This window comes from Oncorhynchus keta, chromosome 29, assembly GCF_023373465.1.
Source record: "Oncorhynchus keta strain PuntledgeMale-10-30-2019 chromosome 29, Oket_V2, whole genome shotgun sequence".
Lineage (NCBI taxonomy): Eukaryota > Metazoa > Chordata > Actinopteri > Salmoniformes > Salmonidae > Oncorhynchus > Oncorhynchus keta.
Genome location: NC_068449.1, coordinates 1,941,273 through 1,958,828, shown reverse-complemented (window position 1 = coordinate 1,958,828; position 17,556 = coordinate 1,941,273). Strand labels below are relative to the sequence as shown.

General features: G+C 43.1%; 2 protein-coding genes and 1 long non-coding RNA gene across 5 annotated transcripts; 2 read left to right on the top strand and 1 right to left on the bottom strand.

The window, feature by feature from the left end:
* Nucleotides 1-3: 3 nt before the first annotated feature.
* gmfb (glia maturation factor, beta) lies at nucleotides 4-8,343 on the bottom strand. Its single transcript, XM_052485603.1, has 7 exons — nucleotides 8,213-8,343; nucleotides 7,056-7,152; nucleotides 6,297-6,346; nucleotides 6,093-6,142; nucleotides 3,769-3,851; nucleotides 3,186-3,259; nucleotides 4-2,967 (listed from the first exon to the last, which is right to left on the bottom strand). The coding sequence occupies exons 1-7, from the start codon at nucleotides 8,213-8,215 to the stop codon at nucleotides 2,896-2,898; spliced, it is 429 nt and encodes a 142-aa protein (XP_052341563.1). The 5' UTR covers nucleotides 8,216-8,343; the 3' UTR covers nucleotides 4-2,895.
* Nucleotides 3,860-6,081, top strand: LOC127913486 (uncharacterized). Of its 2 annotated transcripts, none has more exons than XR_008085707.1 (4): nucleotides 3,860-4,015; nucleotides 4,215-4,346; nucleotides 5,321-5,383; nucleotides 5,678-6,081. It is a non-coding gene; the product is annotated as an uncharacterized LOC127913486 (long non-coding RNA). The 2 variants fall into 2 exon arrangements; XR_008085708.1 differs by having other exon boundaries at nucleotides 4,413-5,383.
* Nucleotides 8,344-8,569: 226 nt separating the features above from the next.
* On the top strand, nucleotides 8,570-10,896 carry LOC118362212 (calcium-binding protein P-like). 2 transcript variants are annotated; one of them, XM_052485599.1, is made up of 5 exons: nucleotides 8,570-8,730; nucleotides 9,061-9,075; nucleotides 9,189-10,208; nucleotides 10,449-10,517; nucleotides 10,724-10,873. In XM_052485599.1, exons 2-4 carry the CDS (start codon nucleotides 9,064-9,066, stop codon nucleotides 10,479-10,481), a joined length of 1,065 nt encoding a protein of 354 aa, XP_052341559.1. In that variant the 5' UTR covers nucleotides 8,570-8,730; nucleotides 9,061-9,063; the 3' UTR covers nucleotides 10,482-10,517; nucleotides 10,724-10,873. The 2 variants fall into 2 exon arrangements, with proteins under 2 accessions (XP_052341559.1, XP_052341558.1); XM_052485598.1 differs by lacking the exon at nucleotides 10,449-10,517 and having other exon boundaries at nucleotides 8,572-8,730; nucleotides 10,724-10,896.
* The last annotated feature ends 6,660 nt before the right edge of the window (nucleotides 10,897-17,556 follow it).

The window sequence follows — 17,556 nt, the reverse complement described above, 5'->3', positions numbered from 1 at the left end:
ACATATTTTTGTTTTGTTTTATTGGGACAAGTGTATAAAGCATGGAAAAATACAAATATTTCACAAGTTTCACTGACACCATTGGGTAGCTGAATATGTTACATGTTTGAGACGCTGTTTTGGTTAAGAAAAAATGTAATAAAAGCTGTTGATCTGAGAAAGTACAGAACTATTATAGGAAAAATACATCAATTCAGAGCGATCGAGACACTTAATAAGCCACATGATTTTACACGGATATAGCTATATCTTATTCATGAATGCAGGTTGAAGAATTCTTCCCAAGGCTGATTATCTCCATGTATCAGTTCCAAATGGCAGCCTATTCCCTTCATAGTGCACTATAAAAGCATTGGACTAAGAAGTGCACTATAAAACCATAGGACTAAGAAGTGCACTATAAAAGGGAACAGTGTGCCATTTGGAATACATTCCATATTATCAACAAACAAAAAAACATGTTGATAATTATCAAACTACTGTAGTGTTTAACCTTAACACACTGTCAGCAATTTCCCCCTTGGATTGCCATTTGCATGCATGTTCTCTATATTATTGCTTGTGTCAACTAAAGTACGCCAATTTTTAAAATCGATTATTGGAGGATACATTCACGGTGTAAAACAAAGAACATGCAGTACATACTGACACACTATTGAAGGTTTGTTCGGGATTGTTTTTTGTTGTTGCTGTCGTCATAACGCAAACTGTCCGGACAAAAGACACACTGACGAAAGCATGCACTTGTATATGAAAGTAGCTTACCACATCAAAGTTATATATATATATATTTTTTAGAACAGATTATTAAGCATTTTCATTTTTCACATTGACACCAGCCGATTGCACAATTCAGAGTAAAAACAGGAATGTTCCAGTACAGTTCAGATATACGGACTATGAGGCGATGTTTAAAGCTGTAGTCTTATTTTTGCTTTTCAATGTCACGTTTCTGCAGATGGGAAGACATGTCATAACGTACATCCCAAATGGCACCCTATTCCCTTTTTATAGTGCACTACTTTTGACCACAGTCCCATGGACCCATAGTGCACTATACAGGGGAAGAGTGTAACTTGGGATGTACACATTGTTTGTTTACATTCTAAATCTGTTCTTCAGAAGAATACTCTGATGGAAAGAGAGACAGCCTTATGGCATATTACCAGTTTAGACGTAATACACTATATTTTTAGGGTGGTTTCTCAAACATACTGTAGATTAAGACTTGTCCTGGACTAACAGGCATGTTCAATGGGCAAAACTGTTTGTTTTTTTTAATGTCCAGGACTAGCCTTACTTTGTGCCCAGGAAACTGCCCCTTCAAGTTTTTTTTTTTTTTTAATGCCTGCTAAAATAAAAGTTTTAAAAAGGTAAAAAGATTATTCTCTAATCTCCCAGTGTTTTCACATCTGTCCTAGGTTGGGACACAGACTGATGTTTCTAGGGTCGGTTTCCCCAGACACACATTAAATGAGTCGCTATTGAAAAATCGCTTTCTAGTTCAGGACTAGGATGATTAATCTACGTCTGACAAACTGGTCCTGAATCAAACACGAGGTTTCTTTCAAGAATGTTCTCGCCGCGAAAGTAGCGCACACCTATTTAGGCGAGGTGCTGGCTCGCGGAGTGGAACACTATCAATAAGATAATAAAGGAGAGCCAGCTTAGATGCAAAAAAATGTTTTATGTCCAACGTTTCGACAGACAAGCTGTCTTCATCAGGGTATAAATCAAAACACGAGGTTTCTTTCATGAACGTATCAATGAAAATCTTTGTAGGCGAAACAGGTGCTCCACTTTGAAGGACACAACAGTTCAATGGTAAAACTCGGTCCCAAATGGCACCCTATTCCATATATAGCGCATGACCAAACGTAGTGCACTATGTAGGGAATAGTGTACCATGACCTCACTGCAAAGTCTCACTGAGAATCACAATGATTCTACTCTAAAACAAAGATGAACAGAGATAACCAACTGTCACTCAGAAACACTCTCAGTCAGGGACGTTAGCTGCAGGCTCTTAAAATGTTACTTATCGACCAAGAGCATCAATGATTCCTTTTCCCAGGGGATCAACTGCAATAAGAATATATAGATCCAGAAACAAGATGGTGAATTGTATTTTAAACTGTCTTTTTTTGAGTATTGTAATTTGGATTAATATTCTTTGTTATCATATGGTGTCATATAAACTTCAATCAGTGAGTGAATGTTGTAAGAAATGAATGTATTTCTTTATACTGATCTACCTTTCCAAGCAGAGGGAGAAAGTACACACAACATAGTCAAAGATACATTGAATGTGGATGTAAAATTAATGGCTATGATTGTGTGATTTAAGGTCAAAAGTGCTTCAAGCCTGGAGGCACTTCCATCTTGAAAATGTATAAAGAAGAATCAAAACAGTATTGTATCTTCACAACCCAGCGTCCTCCCACAAGTCATATATTTATGACTTAATAAAAAACATTAAACAGCTCCCCAAATCACAGATCACCTCTTACTATCAGAACTATCCTTTTGGTTCCAGTAAAATAAAACGTGGTTAGAATCTAATCTATCAGGTCATAATTATGTAATTATTACTAAACGAGAAAAACTCAAATTAAATTGCCACCGTGACAATTCCTTTCAATTTCCCTTGAATTTTGCTTGTGTAGGACAAGAAAAGCTCTGTCCATCTCAGAAGGAGTGGTAGTGTTAATTTCATTAAGGACACAGGAAACTGGCACATGTTGAGGGCGGGGGGGGTTGTATGGGAATAGGTACATCGGAGGAGGGAAGGAAACAGGAGAAAGGGAAACGTAAGGAATGGTGTAGTTTTCTTTCCAAGTGTCTCGTTCCTCCTCTAAACCCTTCAGTCCATTAGATCACCAAAAGGGCCTGGTCTTAACCGAAGAAGCCCAGCTTCTCTCTCAGCCATTCCTCTGTCAGGTCCTCCGTGTTTCTGATCTCAAACACCTGGAAGAAATGAGGAAGAGCCGATAGAAGATTGATAACTGCCCCCTTTTTGTTTTCTTTCTTTACACAAGAAATAAGTCAACATCTTGAAACCAATTTCATGTAAAACACATACTAATATATTTATGGATGCAGCTGTATTTCAGTACTAGTTTATTAAATAAATACAGATAGCATTGAGCTCCAAAGACGAATAAATAAACAGTTAAAACACTAACCTTGGTCAACTGGACAGTTTGCACCAGTTTGTTTTTGCTTCCGGCGTACATCATCTGTTGCTCGGGTTTACATCCTGACAGAAAAATAATAATAATAATAATAATACTATAAAACCAGAGAAATAGAACGAGGAAGTACAATGATATGTTTCTCTACGGGGAAAACTAATACCCGTCATATGCATGTATTGGCCTATTTTTATTGCCTTTACCTCCCTTATCTTACCTCCTTTGCACACACATATAGACTTTCTACTGTATTATTGACTGTATGTTTGTTTTACTCCATGTGTGTTGTTGTTTGTGTCGAACTGCGGTGCTTTATCTTGGCCAGGTCGCAGATGTAAATGAGAACTTATTCTCAACTTACCTACCTGGTTAAATAAAGTTATTATTTTTTTTAAAGTATTAAATTACTTAAAATTAAACACATTTTACTATCCAATAATAGTAAGGTAACCTTAGTTACCATGCCCTCATTGGTTAAAATGGCAGACTGAATTAATTTTTCTTTTTACAAGAATGGGCTACAGGGATGCTACAGGGATGCTACAGGGATGTTGAGGACCGGATGTTATCTTACCCACTGGACTGGAGAAGATGAAACAGAGAGGGTAAGAGACTCTCCCGTCGTCATGTTCGTACTTGTAGCTGTACACCACAAATGTGCAGAAGGTTAAAGAGAACTTTTAAAATAAGAGATATTGGACTGTGCTCAATCCTTTGGGGCAGCAGGGCAGCCTAGTGGTTAGAGCGTAGAGGAGGTAGGTTAGCCTAGTGGTTAGAGTGTAGAGGAGGCAGGGTAGCCTAGTGGTTAGAGTGTAGAGGAGGTAGGGTAGCCTAGCGGTTAGAGTGTAGAGGAGGCAGGGTAGCCTAGCGGTTAGAGTGTAGAGGAGGCAGGGTAGCCTAGTGGTTAGTGTAGAGGAGGCAGGGTAGCCTAGTGGTTAGAGTGTAGAGGAGGTAGGTTAGCCTAGTGGTTAGAGTGTAGAGGAGGAGGCAGGGTGGCCTAGTGGTTAGAGCGTAGAGGAGGTAGGGTAGCCTAGTGGTTAGAGTGTAGAGGAGGCAGGGTAGCCTAGTGGTTAGAGTGTAGAGGAGGTAGGGTAGCCTAGTGGTTAGAGTGTGGAGGAGGCAGGGTAGCCTTGTGGTTAGAGTGTAGAGGAGGTAGGGTAGCCTAGTGGTTAGAGCGTGGAGGAGGCAGGGTAGCCTTGTGGTTAGAGCGTAGAGGAGGCAGGTTGGCCTAGTGGTTCGAGTGTATAGAGGAGGTAGGGTAGCCTAGTGGTTAGAGCGTTGGACTAGTAACCGGAAGGTTGCAAGTTCAAACCCCGAGCTGACAAGGTACAAATCTGTCGTTCTGCCCCTGAACAGGTAGTTAGTTAGCCTAGGAACAGTGGGTTGTCATTGAAAATAAGAATTTGTTCTTAACTGACTTGCCTAGTTAAATAAAGGTAAAATTAAAAGATTTAAAATTTCACTTAAAATCACACATTCATGTCAAATGGAAGAATTTGTTTACGTCCCTGTAGTCCTTTACCAAAGGTAATTCAATCCATCTGACAGGTGTGGCATATCAAGAAGCTATTTAAACATCATGATTTATTTTTTTAAAACACAGGTGCACCTTGTGCCGGGACAATAAAAGGCCACTCTTAAATGAGCAGTTGTCACACAACACAATGCCACAGATGTCTACATTTTGAGGGAGATGGCATGCTGATTGCAGGTATTTCCACCAGAGCAGTTGCCAGAGAATTTAATGTTCATTTCTCTACCGTAAGCCGCTTCCAACGTTGTTTTAGACAATTTGACAGAACGTCCAACCGGCCTCACAACCCCAGACCAGGTGTAACCACGCCAGCCCAGGACCTCCACATCCGGCTTCTTAACCCTGGGGATAATCTGAGACCAGCCACCCGGACAGCTGATGAAACTGAGGAGTATTTCTGTCTGTAATAAAGCCCTTTTGTGGGGAAAAACTCATTCTGATTGGCTGGGTCTGGCTCCACAGTGGGTGCCAGACCCAGCCTTCCAGCCTTCCTGGGCCTTCCTAGGCCCACCCATGGCGGTGCCCCTACCCAGTCATGTGAAATCCATAGATTTGGACGGCAGGGTAGCCTAGTGGTTAGAGTGTAGAGGAGGTAGGGTAGCCTAGTGGTTAGAGTGTAGAGGTGGCAGGGTAGCCTAGTGGTTAGAGTGTAGAGGTAGGGTAGCCTAGTGGTTAGAGTGTAGAGGAGGTAGGGTAGCCTAGTGGTTAGAGTATAGAGGAGGCAGGGTAGCCTAGTGGTTAGAGTGTAGAGGAGGCAGGGTAGCCTAGTGGTTAGAGTGTAGAGGAGGCAGGGTAGCCTAGTGGTTAGAGTGTAGAGGAGGCAGGGTAGCCTAGTGGTTAGAGTGTAGAGGAGGTAGGGTGGCCTAGTGGTTAGAGTGTAGAGGAGGTAGGTTAGCCTAGTGGTTAGAGTGTAGAGGAGGCAGGGTAGCCTAGTGGTTAGAGTGTAGAGGAGGTAGGGTAGCCTAGTGGTTAGAGTGTAGAGGAGGCAGGGTAGCCTAGTGGTTAGAGTGTAGAGGAGGTAGGGTAGCCTAGTGGTTACAGTGTGGAGGAGGCAGGTTAGCATAGTGGTTAGAGCGTTGGACTAGTAACCGGAAGGTTTCAAGTTCAAACCCCCGAGCTGACAAGGTGCAAATCTGTCGTTCTGCCCATGAACAGGCAGTTAACCCACTGTCATTGAGAATTAGAATTTGTTCTTAACTGACTTGCCTAGTTAAATAAAGGTAAAATAAAATAAAAAAGATTAGGGCCTAATGAATGTATTTCAATTGACTGATTTCCTTATATGAACTGTAACTCAGTAAAATGGTTGAAATTGTTGCATGTTGGCGTTCATATTTTTTTGTTCAGTATAGATCAAAGGATATCTGGGCTGTCTTTCAGGCAGCTCATCCTTCAGATCATCAGGAGAAATATCCTAGAATGAGAGAGAGAGAAGGTATTCCAGGTTAAATATGTACTGTACAACTGTAGGTTCACGCTACATCATACAAGACACTATAAGAGGTGTGTGGATAAAGACACTTATCAACACTGACATCATCATAACAATAACCAATCTGGCAACTTACCTCATGTTCTTCATCAAGGATGACAAGCTGCTTGTCCTTGTCAATCTTCACTGAGAAAGAGAAAACACCCCCCCAAAAGAAATATTTAGGAAAAATGTTCCTCAACAGTCAGTCCTTCCCAAGCACTTGACCCTAGCACAATATGTATGTAGAAGCAACAAAAACAAAATACATTGTCAACTTTAGATTCTTTATGATTAGAAGGATACTGACTGATTTATGATTAGAAGGATACTGACTGATTTATGATTAGGAGGATACTGACTGATTTATGATTAGGAGGATACTGACTGATTTATGATTAGAATACTGACTGATTTATGATTAGAAGGATACTGGATTAGGAGGATACTGACTGATTTATGATTAGAAGGATACTGACTGATTTATGATTAGGAGGATACTGACTGATTTATGATTAGGAGGATACTGACTGATTTATGATTAGGAGGATACTGACTGATTTATGATTAGAAGGATACTGACTGATTTATGATTAGGAGGATACTGACTGATTTATGATTAGGAGGATACTGACTGATTTATGATTAGGAGGATACTGACTGATTTATGATTAGGAGGATACTGACTGATTTATGATTAGGAGGATACTGACTGATTTATGATTAGGAGGATACTGACTGATTTATGATTAGAAGGATACTGACTGATTTATGATTAGAAGGATACTGATTTACGATTTGTGGATACTTACCGATTTGTGGATACTTACCGATTTGTGATTAAGAGGATACTTACTGATGATAGCAGCATTGTTAGTCTCCTTCCGGAAGCGGAATTCACGTAGCTTTTTCACTAGGTCTCCATCAACGTCACACACAACCAGTGATTCACTCTAGAAGTAATGGATAGATGGGAAAGCCTTCATAAAGCCTCTCAAGAGTTGAGAGTGCTGATCTAGAATCAGTTATGCTTTTGATGATAATAAAATACGATTACGTAGAAAGTGGAGACCTGATCCTAGATCAGCACTCCTACTCAGAGATGCTTAATGAATATGGGGCCAGGAATAAGAATTGTCATGATGTCTCATTTCAAAGGAGATCAGATCCCTCTAACACATGATTGGGAACTTTTAATGACAGCCTACAGAATAATTATTGAGATGGTCATTAGATATAAAGATAGATATCTGAACTTGCAAATTCTATTAACTTGTGATACATTTTTGCGATCAATGATCTAACCACCAGCCACACCTGATAATTGATGTGTCTTGGAATGAGCAGGGATCTTCATTTACGTAACATTTCTGAATCATTATTCATGATGGGTTAAATTCCTTTGTTCAATGGCCTACTCTGGATATGATTTGACAGGTAACAGGAAATAACGACGTGCACCGATTTAGCAACTACAGGGTTGTACAAATATTTTAGTACTCTCAAATATGAGAGATGCGCATCCCTGACAATGCCGAGTTTAATTTGTCTTGAAGCCAAGTTTAGCTAGCTAACTAGATAGGTCTCGAAAACTACAGGAAATGCGAATCTAGCTAGATAGCTGGCTGGCATGCATTTTATACACAAAGAGCATAAAATCTGAAATAATAGTCAAGGCACTTTGACGATCTGAAATGAGCTAGTTTCATCGAGTAGCTCGGGTAATTACACGGGAATTTGATGTGGCTAACTTTCTCAGACAATGCATGGAGTTATCCGTTAACCAGCTAGCTAGCTAGCAAGCTATCTATCCATATCGTGACATGTTGCAGTATATCACATCGAGCTGGGTGGAACAACTGCATATTTAATTAAAAACAAGCGAAACTCATTTCGAATTAAAAAAAAGGCGATTATGCAGACAGAGGATCTCAAACGGTTGCAACTTGAAAATAATCTCTGTCTAAATACATTTTAGTAAGGTTTTTTCAACCCATCTCAGGAACAACTTACCATTTTTTCCCTGAAGCGCAGACTCAATTGATCTGTCTAGACCGGAGGAGGGCAGTACAGAACAGTATTTTTTTTTTTCCGCCCCCAACATAATCTTGTGACTCTGATCTGACCAATCCCCGCCCCCACACCAATTTAAAATAATTTATTTGGGAATATTTTTTTCGTATCACATCGTAGTTGATTTTTTTACTCATACAAAGTTGAGAGAGAAAGGGTAAGATGTTCTTTTATTTTTAAAAAAATAAAAAAATAAAAAAATGTTTTGTCATCTTCCTTTGCCCGACTGCAATCTAAGAAAAATGTCTGTGACTCTGGAACGCACCCATTCGGTTCCAACCCCGTTTCCTTCCGCCCAATGTTGACGTCATATTCTAGGCGTGAGTGCAGATTTGTACACTTCCTTTATTCCAGGAGTTTTTTTTGTACAGTATTATTTTTAATTTTTTCTCTCAACTGGCAAATTCTTGTTGTTTCTAACTTTAGAATTTGTTAAAGACGTCCCTCTTTTTGTCGAGGTAATGTTGAAAAGCCTAACATACTTTAAAAACATTTCTTTATTGTACTTTGATCGTTTGAGCAGCATAAATATGTAGAATCATTTGGTAAACTGGCTAATGTTTGCTAGCTAATGTTAGATAATGTTAGCTGTACATCGAGCCAGCTAGCTTTCTACACGTGAACAACACTAACCAGCCTGCAATCCAGTTTAATTTAACGTTTATCGGTAGCTTGTGATATCGTAACTATGTTGCTATTTACTTCAGGCTGTTATAACTAAAGTAGCTAATAGGCTATAATAGGTTATGCTTCAGACCTAACAACTTTACCCCCCCATTACCTTTCAGGACATGGATTTCTCGGTGAGTTAGCTACTTTTATTAATCACGTTTATTATCAAGGTATGCCTGTTTTAAGATGGTAAATGTGTTGGTGAAGATCATGGTAGCAACCTCCCTGTTTTTCTTGTATGTAGCTGGCAGATGCCATAGCTGACGATGTCCCGGGCCAAGCTGAGAAAGCGGCTAACCCCAACCCATCCGCCCCCAACGCCCCTCCGCCCACTAACCCAGGATGGCCTGGTGCGGCCCCCGGAGCCCCCACACAGCCCTCTGCTCCTGGGGGATTCCCTGGGGGGCCACAGTCTGGTCCAAGGGCCCCAGGGCAGTTCCCTGGAAGTCAAGGATCCTTCTCTTCCGGTCCCGGAGCACCAGGGCAGTATCCTGGAGCTCCCTCTGCCCCTGGTGGGTTCCCGCCCGGCCCAGGGGTACCGGCACAGTACCCAGCTGGGCCTGGAGCCCCGGGACAGTGCCCAGCTGGACCTGGAGCCCCGGGACAGTACCCAGCTGGACCAGGAGCTCCGGGGCAGTACCCAGCTGGGCCTGGAGCCCCGGGACAGTACCCAGCTGGACCTGGAGCCCCGGGACAGTACCCAGCTGGGCCAGGAGCCCCGGGACAGTACCCAGCTGGACCTGGAGCCCCAGGACAGTACCCAGCTGGGCCAGGAGCCCCGGGACAGTACCCAGCTGGACCTGGAGCCCCGGGACAGTACCCAGCTGGACCTGGAGCCCCAGGACAGTACCCAGCTGGGCCAGGAGCTCCGGGGCAGTACCCAGCTGGACCTGGAGCCCCAGGACAGTACCCAGCTGGACCTGGAGCCCCAGGACAGTACCCACCCGGGCCTGGAGCCCCTGGACAGTTCCCTGGAGCCCCCATGCAGTACCCGTCTGGACCCTTCCAAACTAGCCCCGGAGCACCAACAGGACCCTACCCCAATGTGCCTTACCCAGGAGCCCAGCCTGGTGGGGGGATGTATGGGCCTGGAGGTCCAGGAGCTGCCTTCTCTCCTGCAGGAGGCACCTTCCCTGGTGGAGCCTTCCCTCCCATCCCCCCTGGATCATGGGGTCCTCGCGGTGGTGGAGGCTTCCCTTCCCAACCCGGCCACCCAGGGCCCATGGGACCATACGGGGGGCAAGCAGCTCCAGGAGGCATGCTGGTGAGTAAATACATGCTTTTAAAACACCACACGTTGCTGCTTGCTTGCTTGCTTCCTTCCTGGTGTACTTCTGTCCTAGTCTTCACCAGAGGATCTCTGTATACGTGGTGTGGCTCTTTTTTGGGGGGGGTTCTTGCCTCGTTTTACCTTCCTGATTTTGCAAGCTTACATTAAGCGCAGCAGTCAGGATGGTGGATCAGAGATTTGCTGCAGGGCTGTAAAATGGTGTTTGTCTCCTAGAAACAGCACTGCAATAACATTATACTGGTCTGAGGTGTTTTCTGCAGGGCGCAAACCGCAAAAGACAAGGCAAGGCAAAACAACAGAACATTTACAGTAATATCGTAATGTATCATTTACAGTAATATCGTAATGTATCATTTACAGTAATATCGTAATGTATCATTTACAGTAATATCGTAATGTATCATTTACAGTAATATCGTAATGTATCATTTACAGTAATATTGCAATGTATCATTTACAGTAATATCGTATGTATTCTTGTCTTTCAGCCCAGACATAATATACCATATCCACCACATTTTTGAAAGCACTGAACTCTTCAGATTTTCAGTCAGATGAGGACACCAGCCACAGAAAATCACCTTGTGGTTTGGTTTAAGAAAAACAAGAAAGCAGCAGCATCATGTATTTGGTTGAAGAGGTATTTACTAGCTAATACCTGGGGGGTTTGGTTGAAGAGGTATTTACTAGCTAATACCTGGGGGGGGTTTGTTTGCTGTCATTCAAGTGCAATACATAGGCTTTTTGTGAAACATCACATTTCATATTATTTCACTCTTAAACTTTCATTAAGTCACACTTATCTTTAATAATAACATTTTATTTGCTACTTTCTAAAAAAAAAAAAAATGAAAAGCCAAACATCATTTGGGTAGTAATCGTCCTGTACTTGTGTGTTTTGCCAGCGTTGATAAAATGTCCAATTGTGTTAAATATTTGAAATAAAGAATACTATCACTTGTGTTCTGATTATTATTATTATTATTTTGCATTGCAGTGTTTAGAGAAGTAGTTTGGGATGTATGCCCGTTTAAGTTAAATTAATCAAGAGGTGATGCTATATATATATTTAATATATACCACCTGTGTATATATATATATTTTTAAATTAATATATACCATCTGTATGTATATATATATATTTAATATATACCACCTGTGTATATATATATTTTTTTTAATTAATATATACCATCTGTATGTATATATATATACACAGGTGGTACCACTGGTTGAAGGAAATGACGTTTCAACTCATCCAGTTAATCCTGTTGAGACTCGGCCCTATTAGGCTCATGTAGAGTGTCAGGTTCTGGTTTGTTTGGTGAAGGGCGTAGTGGAGACTTCTTAAGGGAGGGAGGGGGGTGACTCATTTTTCCAGTGGCGTTTGGAATGTAGGCGAGGTTCTAGAGTTAGCCAACATAGTCATTTCATTACTCATCGTGAGAGTTTTATTTTTTATCAATAAGGAAATGTTTTGAATTTGTCAGGAAACTAGATTTTGTATTTCGTCCTTGATATAATAAGGATGTATCTACTATGTCTTAATTATAACTAAGTGACAGTTTTAGTGGCACCACTGGACAGTGGTCAATTTCTCTTGAAACCTGATACAATGTCACTTAATAAAGCTCATATATTCAATATTCTTACCAATTCTTAATCCAATCCTCTTTTATTTTTATTGAGATGTGTACTCGTTTTTATTGAAATGTGTACTTATTAATATTGAAATGTGTACTTATTAATATTGAAATGTGTACTTCTATTGGATCTGTTGTTGAGAAAGGCAATTTCTATTAGTTTCGTCTTTAAGCCCTTTACTATTGCCCTTCCAGAACCTGTACTGTTTATGCACTATCAGCTTCAGCCAGTGCCCTACGAACTGCCTCTCCCTGCTGGCATAATGCCCAGGCTACTGATCACCATAGTAGGGGAGCCCAACCCTGGAGGGGACCGGTAGGTGCTCACACTACTACACTAGGCTACAGGATTCATCAATCTGTTCATGCTCCCCTTTAATTTATCCATTCAATTACATATGTTCCAGTAATGCTGATACACGGTGTATTCACATATAGTCCTCCTGTAGAAGGTCTGATCTGTCCTCCTGTAGAAGGTCTGATCTGTCCTCCTGTAGAAGGTCTGATCTGTCCTCCTGTAGAAGGTCTGATCTGTCCTCCTGTAGAAGGTCTGATCTGTACTCCTATAGAAGGTCTGATCTGTCCTCCTGTAGAAGGTCTGATCTGTCCTCCTGTAGAAGGTCTGATCTGTACTCCTATAGAAGGTCTGATCTGTCCTCCTGTAGAAGGTCTGATCTGTCCTCCTGTAGAAGGTCTGATCTGTCCTATAGAAGGTCTGATCTGTCCTCCTATAGAAGGTCTGATCTGTCCTCCTGTAGAAGGTCTGATCTGTCCTCCTATAGAAGGTCTGATCTGTCCTCGTGTAGAAGGTCTGATCTGTCCTCCTGTAGAAGGTCTGATCTGTCCTCCTATAGAAGATCTGATCTGTCCTATAGAAGGTCTGATCTGTCCTCCTGTAGAAGGTCTGATCTGTCCTCCTGTAGAAGGTCTGATCTGTCCTATAGAAGGTCTGATCTGTCCTCCTGTAGAAGGTCTGATCTGTCCTCCTGTAGAAGGTCTGATCTGTCCTCCTATAGAAGGTCTGATCTGTCCTCCTGTAGAAGGTCTGATCTGTCCTCCTATAGAAGGTCTGATCTGTCCTCCTATAGAAGGTCTGATCTGTCCTATAGAAGGTCTGATCTGTCCTCCTATAGAAGGTCTGGTCTGTCCTATAGAAGGTCTGATCTGTCCTCCTATAGAAGGTCTGATCTGTCCTCCTGTAGAAGGTCTGATCTGTCCTCCTATAGAAGGTCTGATCTGTCCTCGTGTAGAAGGTCTGATCTGTCCTCCTGTAGAAGGTCTGATCTGTCCTCCTATAGAAGGTCTGATCTGTCCTCCTGTAGAAGGTCTGATCTGTCCTATAGAAGGTCTGATCTGTCCTCCTATAGAAGGTCTGATCTGTCCTCCTGTAGAAGGTCTGATCTGTCCTCCTATAGAAGGTCTGATCTGTCCTCCTGTAGAAGGTCTGATCTGTCCTCCTGTAGAAGGTCTGATCTGTCCTCCTATAGAAGATCTGATCTGTCCTATAGAAGGTCTGATCTGTCCTCCTGTAGAAGGTCTGATCTGTCCTCCTGTAGAAGGTCTGATCTGTCCTCCTATAGAAGGTCTGATCTGTCCTCCTGTAGAAGGTCTGATCTGTCCTATAGAAGGTCTGATCTGTCCTATAGAAGTTCTGAACTGTCCTCCTATAGAAGGTCTGAACTGTCCTATAGAAGGTCTGATCTGTCCTCCTATAGAAGGTCTGATCTGTCCTATAGAAGGTCTGATCTGTCCTCCTATAGAAGGTCTGATCTGTCCTCCTGTAGAAGGTCTGATCTGTCCTCCTATAGAAGGTCTGATCTGTCCTCCTGTAGAAGGTCTGATCTGTCCTCCTGTAGAAGGTCTGATCTGTCCTCCTATAGAAGATCTGATCTGTCCTATAGAAGGTCTGATCTGTCCTCCTGTAGAAGGTCTGATCTGTCCTCCTGTAGAAGGTCTGATCTGTCCTATAGAAGGTCTGATCTGTCCTCCTGTAGAAGGTCTGATCTGTCCTCCTGTAGAAGGTCTGATCTGTCCTCCTATAGAAGGTCTGATCTGTCCTCCTGTAGAAGGTCTGATCTGTCCTCCTATAGAAGGTCTGATCTGTCCTCCTATAGAAGGTCTGATCTGTCCTATAGAAGGTCTGATCTGTCCTATAGAAGGTCTGATCTGTCCTCCTATAGAAGGTCTGATCTGTCCTATAGAAGGTCTGATCTGTCCTCCTATAGAAGGTCTGATCTGTCCTCCTATAGAAGGTCTGATCTGTCCTCCTATAGAAGGTCTGATCTGTCCTCCTGTAGAAGGTCTGATCTGTCCTCCTGTAGAAGGTCTGATCTGTCCTCCTATAGAAGGTCTGATCTGTCCTCCTGTAGAAGGTCTGATCTGTCCTCCTATAGAAGGTCTGATCTGTCCTCCTATAGAAGGTCTGATCTGTCCTCCTGTAGAAGGTCTGATCTGTCCTCCTATAGAAGGTCTGATCTGTCCTCCTGTAGAAGGTCTGATCTGTCCTCCTGTAGAAGGTCTGATCTGTCCTCCTATAGAAGATCTGATCTGTCCTATAGAAGGTCTGATCTGTCCTCCTGTAGAAGGTCTGATCTGTCCTCCTATAGAAGGTCTGATCTGTCCTGTAGAGGTCCTCCCTATAGAAGGTCTGATCTGTCCTCCTGTAGAAGGTCTGATCTGTCCTCCTATAGAAGGTCTGATCTGTCTGTCTATAGAAGTCCTGATCTGTCCTCCTATAGAAGGTCTGAACTGTCCTCCTATAGAAGGTCTGATCTGTCCTCCTATAGAAGGTCTGATCTGTCCTCTATCTGATCTGTCCTCCTATAGAAGGTCTGATCTGTCCTCCTATAGAAGGTCTGATCTGTCCTCCTATAGAAGGTCTGATCTGTCCTGAGAATGTCTGATCTGTCCTCCCTTACATTGTCCTCCTATAGATCTGTCTGTCCTCCTGTAGAAGGTCTGATCTGTCCTCTTATAGAAGGTCTGATCTGTCCTCCTATAGAAGGTCTGATCTGTCCTCCTATAGAAGGTCTGATCTGTCCTCCTAAAGGTCTGATCTGTCATCTAAAGGTCTGTCCCTATAGAGGCCTGATCTGTCCTCCTATAGAAGGTCTGATCTGTCCTCCTGTAGAAGGTCTGATCTGTCCTCCTATAGAAGATCTGTCCTCCTGTAGAAGGTCTGATCTGTCTATAGAAGGTCTGATCTGTCCTCCTGTAGAAGGTCTGATCTGTCCTCCTATAGAAGAAGGTCTGATCTGTCCTCCTATAGAATGTCTGTCCTCTGTCCTCTGATCTGTCCTCCTGTAGAAGGTCTGATCTGTCCTGATCTGTCCTCCTGTAGAAGGTCTGATCTGTCCTGTCTGATCTGTCCTCCTGTAGAAGGTCTGATCTGTCCTCCTATAGAAGGTCTCCTGTAGAAGGTCTGATCTGTCCTGTAGAAGGTCTGATCTGTCCTCCTGTAGAAGGTCTGATCTGTCCTCCTGAAGGTCTGATCGTCCTCCTGTAGAAGGTCTGATCTGTCCTCCTGTAGAAGGTCTGATCTGTCCTCCTATAGAAGATCTGATCTGTCCTATAGAAGGTCTGATCTGTCCTCCTGTAGAAGGTCACTAGAAGGTCTGGATCTGTCCTCCTGTAGAAGGATCTGTCTGGAAGGTCTGATCTGTCCTCCTGTAGAAGGTCTGATCTGTCCTCCTGTAGAAGGTCTGATCTGTCCTATAAAGGTCTCTGTCCTCCTCCTATAGATAGAAGAGAAGGTCTGATCTGTCCTCCTAGAAGGTCTGATCTGATAGAAGGTCTGATCTGTCTCCTATAGAAGGTCTGATCTGTCCTATAGAAGGTCTGAGAATAGAAGGTCTGATCTGTCCTCCTGTAGGGATGATCTGTCCTCCTATAGAAGGTCTGATCTGTCCTATAGAAGTTCTGAACTGTCCTCCTATAGAAGGTCTGATCTGTCATCTGTAGAAGGTCTGTCCTCTGATCTGTCCTATAGAAGGTCTGATCTGTCCTCCTATAGAAGGTCTGATCTGTCTCCTATAGAAGATCTGAATGTCTGATCTGTCCTCCTATGAAGGTCTGATCTCCTCCTAGGAAGGTCTGATCTGTCCTCCTGTAGAAGGTCTGATCTGAAGAAGTCTGATCTGTCCTCCTATAGAAGATCTGATCTGTCCTATAGAAGGTCTGATCTGTCCTCCTGTAGAAGGTCTGATCTGTAGAAGGTCTGATCCTCCCTGATCTGTCCTCCTGTAGAAGGTCTGATCTGTCCTCCTGTAGAAGATGGGTCTGTCTGTCCTATAGAAGGTCTGATCTGTCCTCCTATAGAATGTCTGATCTGTCCTCCTATAGAAGAAGTCTGATCTGTCCTCCTGTAGAAGGTCATTATCTGTCCTCCTATAGGTCTGATCTGTCCTCCTCCTGTCCTCCTAGAAGGTCTGATCTGTCCTCCTGTAGAAGGTCTGATCTGTCCTGGAAGGTCTTCTGTCCTCCTATAGAAGGTCTGCATCTGTCCTAGAAGGTCTGATCTGTTTAGAAGGTCTGATCTGTCCTCCTGAGAAGGTCTGATCTGTCCTCCTCCTGTAGAAGGTCTGATCTGTCCTCCTATAGAAGGTCTGATCTGTCCTCCTGTAGAAGGTCTGATCTGTCCTCTATAGAAGGTCTGATCTGTCCTCCTGTAGAAGGTCTGATCTGTCCTCCTATAGAGGTCTGATCTGTCCTCCTGAGCTAGAGGTCTGATCTGTCCTCCTATAGAAGAAAGTCTGTCCTCCTGGTAGAAGAAGATCTGTCCTGATAGAAGGTCTGATCTGTCCCCTGTCCCTCCTATAGAGGTCTGATCTGTCCTCCTGTAGAAGGTCTGAGAAGGTCTGATCTGTCCTCTGGAAGCGTGGAGATCCTCCTATAGAAGGGTCTGATCTGTCCTGTAGAAGGTCTGGGGATCCTGTAGAAGGTCTGATCTGTCCTCCTATAGAATGTCTGATCTGTTCCTATAAAGGTCATAGAAGGTCTGATTTGTCCTCCTGTAGAAGGTCTGATCTGTCCTCCTATAGAATCTGATCTGTCCTCCTATAGAAGGTGATCTGTCCTGGGTCCTCCTGTAGAAGGTGTCTGTCCTGTAGAAGGTCTGATCTGTCCTCCTATAGAAGGTCTGATCTGTCCTCCTATAGAATGTCTGATCTGTCCTGTGATCTGTCCTGCCTAGAAGGTCTGATCTGTCCTCCTGTAGAAGCTCTGATCTGAGAAGGTCTGATCTGTCCTATGAAGGTCTGTCTGTCCTCCTATGAAGGTCTGATCTGATCCTATAGAAGGGCTGATCCTTCCTGTAGAAGGTCTGATCTGTCCTCCTATAGAATGTCTGATCTGTCCTCCTATAGAAGTCTGATCTGTCCTCCTATAGAAGGTCTGATCTGTCCTGTAGAAGGTCTGATCTGTCCTCCTATAGAATGTCTGATCTGTCCTCCTATAGAATGTCTGATCTGTCCTATAGAAGGTCTGATCTGTCCTCCTAAGAATGTCTGATCTGTCCTCCTGTAGAAGGTCTGATCTGTCCTCCTATAGAAGGTCTGATCTGTCCTCCTGTAGAAGGTCTGATCTGTCCTCCTATAGAAGGTCTGATCTGTCCTCCTGTAGAAGGTCTGATCTGTCCTCCTATAGAAGGTCTGATCTGTCCTCCTGTAGAAGGTCTGATC